Below are 8,980 nucleotides of genomic sequence, written 5' to 3' on the forward strand. Positions count from 1 at the left end.
GACCCAGCACCCACACAGTGACACCCCCCCCGGCAGTGGCACCCCAAGGACCCTGCACCCACTGGGTGACGCTCACCCTGGCAATACCTCCCGTGAGTCACTGCAGGAGACATCTGGCCAGCCCACCCCCGCACCCCCCAAATTGGCCATCCCTCCAGCCCCTCCCAATGCCCCCCGCTATGCCTAGCAGTGGGGGGGGGCCGCCTCCACCCCCCCCCCGGCTCGGGGTCCCCCATGCAGAGAAGCCAGGGTGCACGGGGATCCGGGGAGCTGCACCCGCAGACGCGCTGGGATCTGCTGGAGTCTCCCCCGGTCTGGCTCAGTGTGTCCCTTGCAAGGGTGGGGGGCACCCAGGGGTGGGGGGCAAGGTCCCATGGGTGTCTCTGGTACCGCTGTGCCAGCAGCCCCCCAAGCAGCCTGCTTCTTCCACTGCCCCCCCCCCCCCCCGCCCCGAGGCCAATGCTCACCCCAGGCTCCCCACCGCCACTTTGGGGTACAAGCAGAGCCCCCCCAGCCTGGGGACGGTCCCTTGTGCCACTCAGCTGTGACGGGCTAGCAGTTGCCCCCCCACACCCCAAGGGGCCAGCGCTCTGCAATGGTTCTGTGCCTCAGTTTCCCCATCGCTAGAACAGGGCCGGGGTGGGGGGACAGACGATGACTTTCCCCACGCTGGCTGTCAGTGGTACGCAGAGGGGGGGACCCCCACAGTGAGTTGCCCGTGGCTACCAGCCTGGTGCCGGTGGGCCGGTGGGCACGAGGCCAGCCCACCCAAGCTCGCCCGCCGCCGCGTGCCCGCGCGCTCCGGCTCGCTTGCTCTCGCCCGCTGCTCCGGCGCAGGTGGGGAGCGAAGCGGCGAGAAAAACAATCGAGAAGAGGAAAAAGGAAGAAGCGACAGCGAGAAGCGGGCGAGGAGGAGGAGGAGGAGGAGGAGGACGGTGCTGGCAGCCCCACCGGCGGTGGAGGGCGGGGGGGCGGCTCGGGGCACCTCGGGGGCACCCATCGCAGCCCCCCCGTGGACTTCTAGGTGCCCACCCTGAAGTTCACCGGCATGGCCAAAACCACCTCGCTGCACTGCCGGGTGGTGGAGGGGAAGGACCTGCCCGCCAAGGATGTGTGAGTGGCTCGGGGGGGCTCTCGGTCCCCCAATTTCCCCTGGCCCCCCACCCTGGGAGATGTGGCAGGGGGGTTGGTGGGAGCCCTGGGTGGCTCTGCTCTCTGTGCGGTTTTGGGGGTCCCTGCTTGCACCCATGCTAGCAGGGACCCATTGCTGCAAAGGGGGGGTCTGGGGGTGGCAGGGGACTGCCAGCCCCCTCAGCCCCCCCCCCACCAGAGGCGTATGAGCCCCCCAACCCCTTAAGCATCCCTTTGCTGCCCCCCAGCAGGGTGGGCACAGGGTATCCCCCCAAGGCTGTGGGTAGCACTGGGGGGGGCACCCCTACATACCTGCTGGGCATCCGCACCCTTGGGGTGAGGGGCTAAGTGAGGGGGGGGAGTGGAAAGACCCCCTGCCCGCTCCTGCCCCACGGATATGCCTCGGCAGAGCTGGCAGCCCCGGGCTCCTCCGGATGTGCCAGCCTGGCAGTGCCGGCCGCTCCCAGGGCTGGGCAGCCGGGAACAGCTGTGGGCAGCGGGACCTCCCTGCCTCAGTTTCCCCACCTGACAGGGGTTATGGTGCTGTGCGAGGTGCCTCACTCGGGGGGTTTGGGCACTGTGGGGTGATCCAGACCCACCAGGACAGGGATGAGGTGCCCAGTGCCGCTCCCAGCCCCCCCCCCAAACCCAGCTCGGGGCCATCCTGGGGCTGCGGAGGGGCTCGGGGTGACCCGCTCCCGTCTGGGCTCTCGAGGGGGACGGGAGCTGTCAACCCCACAGCGCGCTGCCGAGGTTTGCCTGCCTGTCCCTGCCGGACCTGCCAGGCCGGGGGCTTTGCTCTGCTGGGAGGCATCGAGATACCCCTGGGGATTAACAACGCCGGTTCGTTAGCCAGCATGCAACATCGCCCGCTGAGCCCGCAGCTGGGACCATCCCGTCTGTCCCCCAGCCCGTGGCTGGGACGGAGACTGGGGTCACCTCCCTCGCCCCACTTGGGGTCTGGCTCCTTGCTGAAGCACGTCTCGTCATCCCCTGCCTCCAGCAGCTGGGGATTCGGGGCTCCAGCATCGCCCCCGGCACACCACCCCGGGGCTGGCATCCCCCCGTGCTGGTCCAGCTGCCATAAATGAGTGGGGAAGGGGCTTTCCAGGTGGAAGACCCCTGGATCCAGCCCTCATCCCCTCTATCCCATCCTCCCCCATGGAAGGGGTTAAGCTGGGGATGGGCCCTGGGCCAAGCTGGTGTCACCCTGACACTGTGGTTTGCCACAGAAACTCAGGCAGGCTCAGCTGTGCTGCTGGAGACACACGGGGAACCCACGGGTGGGGGGGCACGGGAACACAGGGCGATGGCTTGGGGTGGCCCACAGTGGGGGCTGGGAAAAGGTGTCCCCGTGCCAATGTCAGCTACGGGGCTGGGCTGAGACCGGAAAACTCATCTCACCCCCCGGAGGCTGGTGCTTCGCCAGTGGGGTTTGAAGTGATGCTCAGATCCGGCACCCTGTGCCCCCCCAGTAGCTCATGGGTGGGAGCCCCAGGTGGGGGGCTGACCGCACGCACCCACATCCCTCTGCCCAGGTCTGGCTCCAGCGATCCCTACTGCGTGGTCAAGGTGGACAACGAGGTGGTGGCCAGGTACGGGGGACACCGTGCCACACCGGGGAGGGGACGCGCGGGGACGGGGGCTCTCCCTGGGGGTGCAGCCACCTCTCCCATCACCGGCAGGACGGCCACGGTGTGGAAGAGCCTGAACCCTTTTTGGGGTGAGGAGTACACCCTGCGCCTGCCCTGCGGCTTCCGCAGCCTCGCCATCTACGTGCTGGATGAAGACACCATCGGGTAGGGGAGACAATGGGGGGCACGGGTGGGCACTGGGGAGCCCCCCGAGGGGTGGCACGTCCCCGTCGGTGGCCTCAGCGCCTGCCACGTCTCTGCCCTCGCAGGCAGGACGACGTTATCGGCAAGGTCTCGCTCAGCCGCCGGCAGATCTCGGCTGAGCCACGGGGTGAGTGGGGGGCATGGCGCGGGGCTGGGGGCGGGGGGGGCAGTGGGACCCATCCCGGCACCATGGGGCACCCACCCTGTCCCCCTCGGCAGGCGTTGACGGCTGGCTCAGCCTGGCGCCCGTGGACCCGGACGAGGAGGTGCAGGGCGAGATCCACCTGGAGCTGCAGGTCCCTGAGCAGGGCCACCCACGGGTGCTGCGCTGCCACCTCATCGAGGCCAGGTGGGGGGGGCGGGGGGCTGGCACAGCCACCCCCAGGGTCTTATTTTTGGCTGGTGGGGTCTGGGCGGTGGTACGAGGGGAGGTGATGGGGACAGCAGTGGCACGGGGCTCATCCTCCCCTCTCGGCACCAAGAAGGGGCCTCGCTCTGTCCTGCTTGCGGACATCGATGATGCCGACCCACGTGTCACGATGCCGTGGGGTCTCAGTGGGGAATGAGCTGCCTTGGACACTGCCAGCCCCACTCGGGGATGAAGACAGGGGGACAAGGGGCAGAGCTGGGTGGCCCAGAGAGCCACGGGGTACCTGGGGATGATCCCCATCCTGGGTCTCCTGCCAGGTTTCTCCCCTTTAGGCTTCGAAATTGGGGGAAACCAAGGCATGCCCCAGGCTGCCCCTCTGCTTTGATCTGGTGTGCGTGTGCACACGTGTGCACGTGTGTCTGCATGTGTGCATGCGTGTGCCCACACACGCGGCTGCCAGACGGAGGGATGCTGGCAGCGGAGCAGGCAGCAGAGGCAGCATCCCGCTGCCATGGCAACCGAAGCGGGTACCAAGGCAACGGGATGGCCATGGGGACAGCCAGGAGGGACAGCAGAGCCCCCCCCCGCTGTGCCATTTGGCCCCCAGGGACCGGAGGAAGGGATTCGGAGCAGGAGCGCTGGGGAATGGGGACCCACTCTCACCAGCATCCCCCCCGCCCCGCACCTTCTGGTTGCCCCATGGGTGCCTGGTGTGCCCAGGAGAGCTGGGGGAGAAGGGGCGACATGGGGGTGCAGGGACCACATTGGCGGGGATGGGCTCCCTGCCCACTGCACCCCCCACTGACCCCCACCTCCCCACAGGGACCTGGCCCCCCGGGACCTCTCGGGCACCTCGGACCCCTTTGCCCGGGTGTCGTGCTGCGGGCACACATTGGAGACGGCCGTGAGTCAGGGTGCTGGGTGCTGGGACCCAGAGGCTCAGGCACCTCGACCCCCACGGCCACCGGTCCCCGCCCCTGGCAGGTGATTAAGAAAACCCGTTTCCCACGCTGGGACGAGGTGCTGGAGTTCGAGGTGGCGGAGGGCGAGCTGGGGGAGGCCGTGCTGAGCGTGGAGGTGTGGGACTGGGACATCGTGGGCAAGAACGACTTCTTGGGACAGGTGAGGAGCTCCGGGCACAATGGCATGGGGCAGGGGCCTGGGGGGCAATTCTGCACCCCCGTTGTCTCCCCGTGCTTGGGGTTCAGGTGACCACAGGTCAGCACCCGTGGGGATGGGCACAGGGGTACGTGCACCCGCTGAGCCGGGGGCAGTGCCACATCCAGACTCCCTGTGTGTCCTGGGTTCTCCCCTGCGAGGAGGGGTCCCCGCTGGTGGAGAAGCGGGGTGCAGCACGGGGTGCTGGTGCATGCCCCCCCACCTCAGACCCTGCCTCTGGCCCCTCCAGGTCGAGTTTCCCCTGGACACCATCCGCACAGACCCCACCAAGGGCTGGTTCCAGCTCCTGCCTTTCCCCAGCACCACCAAGGATCACGGGTGAGAGTGCAGGCAGCAGGGCCAGGCAGCTGCCTGCACCCTGCATGAGCAGCTCCCCAGGGCGGCTCTGCCCAGGGCAACACAGGGTGGCCCACCCCCATCCCAGCCGGGAAGGAGCCGGGGTGATGGAGGGCGGTGGGTGCAGGATCCGGCCGATCCCCTCCCCGTGTCTTTGCAGGGGGCAGCTGGGTGCCCTGCGGCTGGCGGTGCGGCTGGTGGAGGACAGGGTCCTGCCCCCCCCGTACTACCAGCCCCTCATCCAGCTCCTCACCGAGCCCATCCTCTGCCCGGGCCAGGTGGGTACTGGGTCTTGGGGGGGACTTTCAGGGGTGGCCGAGGACCAGACCGGCGCGGGGGCCTTGCCATGCCCACCCTGCCCTCCCCACAGCCCCCTGACGGCACGGCCCTGGCCGTACTGGAGGAGGTGACCTCGGGGGAGAGCCGGCAGGACGTGGCCACCAAGCTGGTGAAGATCTTCTTGGGGCAGGGGCTGGCCGTGCCCCTCCTGGACTATCTCACCACCCGCGAGCTGGCCAGGACCAGTAAGTGCCAGGGCTGGGGGCACCACCTGCACCCCCCTCAGCCAGGAAAGTGGGTTGTCAGGGTCCCCCCAGACCCTGATAGGGAGAAGAGTGGGGCCACCAAGGGGAAGGCAGGAAAGGTGCCACATGTCTGTGGGGTCGGGCACACCAGGGATGGCTGGGGCATCGCCCCGTGCCCACCTCGCCGTGACATCTGCACTCTTCCAGCGGACCCCAACACCCTCTTCCGATCCAACTCGCTGGCCTCCAAGTCCGTGGAGCAGTTCATGAAGGTGAGCGTGGAAGGGGACACCGGAGGGGTCCCCGCTGCGCCCCTCCCATGATGGCATCGGGGCACAGAGCCAAGTTGCATCCCAGCAGGGCATCTGGGAACAGTTTGGGGACAAAGATGGTGACTTCCCATCCTTTGCAGGTGGTGGGGCTGCCCTACCTGCACGAGGTCCTGAAGCCCGTGGTGAACCGCATCTTTGAGGAGAAGAAGTATGTGGAGCTGGACCCCGGCAAGATGGAGCTGAGCCGCAGCAGGCGAGTGCTGGGGGATGGCTGGGGTGGGGGGACATGGAGCCTGGCACGTGCCAAATCATCCCCATCCCAGTGTCCCCTGCGGGAGGGGGTCGCCCATTGCTGCTGAGCCCGTGGGTCACCTCGATGGCTTTTGGCCAACTCGGGGTGGCCCATTCCTGAGCATCGGGTGCCCCCTGACCCAGCGGCGTTTCCGCAGGAGGATCTCCTTCAAGGGGTCCCTGTCGGAGGCACGGGTGCGGGAGAGCAGCCTGGAGCTGCTGAAGGGCTACCTGGGGGACATCATCGACGCCATCGCGGGCTCGGTGGAGAAGTGTCCCCTCCTCATGAGGGTGGCCTTCAAGCAGCTCCGCAGGCGGGTGGAGGAGCGGTTCCCCTCGGCACAGCACGAGGTAGGGCAGGTGGCAGGGCCGGGGCTGGGGCTCCGCACGCCGCCGGGACCACCGGCCTGAGCCCTGAGCTGTCCCTTTCCCCGGCCAGGAGGTGCGGTACTTCTCCATCAGTGGGTTTCTCTTCCTCCGCTTCTTTGCCCCTGCCGTCCTCACCCCGAAACTCTTCAGCCTCCGGGAGCAGCATGCTGACCCCCGCACCGGCCGCACGCTCCTGCTGCTCGCCAAGGTGTGGGGAGCCCGGGGAGGGACGGGGATGCTGGGGAGAGATGGGGACCTTAGGGAGGGATGGGGACACTGGGAAGGGATGGGGACCCTTGGGGAAGGATGGGAAGCCCAGGAAGGGATGGGGACCCTTGGGGAAGGATGGGAAGCCCAGGAAGGCATGGGGACCTTGGGGGAGTGATGGGGACCCTGGGGAGGGTTGGAGACCACTGGAAGAGATGGAGACCCTTGGGAAAAGATGAGGACCCTGGGGAGGGTTGGGGACCCCAGGGAGAGATGGGGACCCCAGGGGGGGACGGTGAACCTGGGGAAGGACAGGGATGCTGGGGAGGTGTGCGGACCCTGGGGAGGGACAGGGGTCTCAAGGAGGGATGGGGACTCCAGAGAGGGACCCCAGAAAGGACAGAGACATCAGGGAGGGATGCGGACCCTCCGAAAAGATGGGGACCCATAAAGGATGGGGATGCCAGGAAGGGATGGGGACCCCAGAAAGGCAGGGAGACCCAGTGGAGGGATGGCAATCGCAGGGAATGGGAGAGGGCAGAGCCATTCCTGCCCCCATGCCACATGCCACGGGCTGGCTCCTTCCCACACCGCTCGAGGCCAGCCCTGCTCATCACCGGGCCATGCCACCCCACGTCGGACACAGCGCAGGAGCCAGCCTGGGGCAGCACTTGGGTCCCATTACCCCCCACCCCCCAGCTGCTCTGCTTTTCCACTTTCCTCCCCAATTCCCAAGCCCCCAGGGTTCAGGGGAGCAGCAACCCCGGGGTCGCTCCCCCCCGCAGCCCCCACGCCAAGGGGGGTACGGCAGCCTGAGCCCTTTCCCACGTGGGGCAGGCGCTGCAGAGCATTGGCAACCTGGGGCTGCAGCTGGGGCAGGGCAAGGAGCCGTGGATGGCCCCGCTGCACGCCGTCCTGCTGCCCAGCGTCACCCGTGTCAAAGCCTTCCTGGACAATCTGGTCATGGTGGAGAGTGCCGAGGGTGAGTGGGCACACCGGGCACCGTGGGGGCACTGCTGGTGCCGGGGTCTGGCCGTGCCAGCACTTGATACCAAGCAGTGCCATCATCCCTGCTGTCCCCCACATCCTGGGAGCATCCTCGGGGAGAGGGACCCGCTTGGTGCCATGCGGATGGTGCCAGGATGGCTGGGGACAGGCGTCCTGGGGCTGGGGGAAGCGGTGGCACTTGGGGTGATGCCGCTGCCTCCCTGCCCGGCTGTGCCATGGCCAACAGCAGGCGAGGAGCCAGTGCTGCCAGCAGTTTTCCGTCCCCTGGCCACCATCAAGGAGGGGTACCTGCACACCCGCACGGCGGGGGGGCCTGCCCTGCTGCCCCGCTTCGCCTTCAAGAAGAGGTACTTCTGGCTCAGCACCGAGGCCCTGACCTACTCCAAGTCCCCCGAGTGGCAGGTGGGTGCTGCCTGTGACCCCCCACCCCATGCCGCGTGCCCAGGGAGGGGATGCGGGTGCAGTGAGTTGCAGTGTTTTGGGGTCCTCAGGTGCGCTGCTCCATCCCCGTGCCGTGGATGCGGGCAGTGGAGCGTGTGGACGAGGGCACCTTCCAGCACCCCCATGTCATGCAGATCGTGGCACAGGATGGTGCTGGGCAGCTCCACACCACTTACATCCAGTGCAAGGTGGGTGCCCCCCCACCCCTCCCTGGGCACCCCAGGAACACCCCACCCCAGCACCCTGGGAGCTCCCTCCCCGGCACCCCTGGATCCCATGGTGACAGTGGGAATGGTCCTGGTCGCAAATCCAGCTATACCCAAGCACCAGCTGTACTGGGAACACTGGGGTGCCCAGCCCTGGCTGTACTGGGGTCAAGGGGGTGTCTGGGCCCTGGCTGTACTGGGGAAATCGGGGTATCCTACCCTGGCTGTACTGCGGTCACTGGGGTACCAGCTCTGGGATGCTGGGATCAGTGGTGTATCCAGCCATATCTGCACTGGGGTCTCTGGGGTACCACCTCTGGGATACTGGGATCAGTGGGGTATCCAGCCATATCTGTACTGGGGTCACTGGGGTACCAGCCCTGTCTGTACTGGCATCACTGGGGTCCCAGCCCTATTTGCACTGGGATCACTGGGGTCCCCTGGCTCCTGTGGTGTGGTGTCATCTCCTCACCAGGTCCTACCTGGACACCTTTGCCATCAAACTGTCACTCCCAGTCACCTGCCCCTGGTGCCCACCACCATCCCCAGTGCCCACCCCTACCGAGGACCCAGTCGGCATTACCCGTGCCCACCTCCACCCTCCTCCTCCTCCTCCCCACTGACAGTGCCCAGCGCAGGGTGCCCGTGGGTACCCAGCGGGATGCCCCCCTCCCTCCCTGTCCCCGCAGAGCGCCCAGGAGCTGTGGCAGTGGCTCTGGGCGGTGCGGCAGGCCAGCAGCACCAACGAGGCCATGTTGCCCACTTGCCACCCGGGCCCCTACCGTGCCGGCCGCTGGACTTGCTGCCA

The 8,980-nt window shown here is 67.7% G+C and overlaps 2 protein-coding genes across 2 annotated transcripts in view; one reads left to right on the forward strand and one right to left on the reverse strand.

The window, feature by feature from the left end:
- Nucleotides 1-1,000, reverse strand: part of WSB2 (WD repeat and SOCS box containing 2) — a 4,532-nt gene extending 3,532 nt beyond the window's left edge. The window contains exon 1 of the mRNA XM_010563370.1: nucleotides 687-1,000. Coding sequence (XP_010561672.1) covers nucleotides 687-1,000 — 314 coding nt within the window. The remainder of the gene's footprint in view (nucleotides 1-686) is intronic.
- Nucleotides 1,001-1,048: 48 nt separating this feature from the next.
- RASAL1 (RAS protein activator like 1 (GAP1 like)) overlaps nucleotides 1,049-8,980 on the forward strand; it is an 8,095-nt gene continuing 163 nt past the window's right edge. Inside the window, exons 1-18 of the mRNA XM_010563371.1 lie at nucleotides 1,049-1,113; nucleotides 2,670-2,726; nucleotides 2,817-2,930; nucleotides 3,035-3,096; nucleotides 3,189-3,318; nucleotides 4,162-4,243; nucleotides 4,324-4,461; nucleotides 4,748-4,836; nucleotides 5,015-5,132; nucleotides 5,225-5,378; nucleotides 5,586-5,650; nucleotides 5,791-5,903; nucleotides 6,100-6,292; nucleotides 6,381-6,518; nucleotides 7,355-7,499; nucleotides 7,755-7,927; nucleotides 8,017-8,154; nucleotides 8,862-8,976. Of these exons, the coding sequence (XP_010561673.1) occupies nucleotides 1,049-1,113; nucleotides 2,670-2,726; nucleotides 2,817-2,930; nucleotides 3,035-3,096; nucleotides 3,189-3,318; nucleotides 4,162-4,243; nucleotides 4,324-4,461; nucleotides 4,748-4,836; nucleotides 5,015-5,132; nucleotides 5,225-5,378; nucleotides 5,586-5,650; nucleotides 5,791-5,903; nucleotides 6,100-6,292; nucleotides 6,381-6,518; nucleotides 7,355-7,499; nucleotides 7,755-7,927; nucleotides 8,017-8,154; nucleotides 8,862-8,976 (2,089 nt within the window). The remainder of the gene's footprint in view (nucleotides 1,114-2,669; nucleotides 2,727-2,816; nucleotides 2,931-3,034; nucleotides 3,097-3,188; nucleotides 3,319-4,161; nucleotides 4,244-4,323; nucleotides 4,462-4,747; nucleotides 4,837-5,014; nucleotides 5,133-5,224; nucleotides 5,379-5,585; nucleotides 5,651-5,790; nucleotides 5,904-6,099; nucleotides 6,293-6,380; nucleotides 6,519-7,354; nucleotides 7,500-7,754; nucleotides 7,928-8,016; nucleotides 8,155-8,861; nucleotides 8,977-8,980) is intronic.

The sequence above is a fragment of the Haliaeetus leucocephalus genome, unplaced genomic scaffold, assembly GCF_000737465.1.
Source record: "Haliaeetus leucocephalus isolate CR32 unplaced genomic scaffold, Haliaeetus_leucocephalus-4.0 Scaffold165, whole genome shotgun sequence".
Lineage (NCBI taxonomy): Eukaryota > Metazoa > Chordata > Aves > Accipitriformes > Accipitridae > Haliaeetus > Haliaeetus leucocephalus.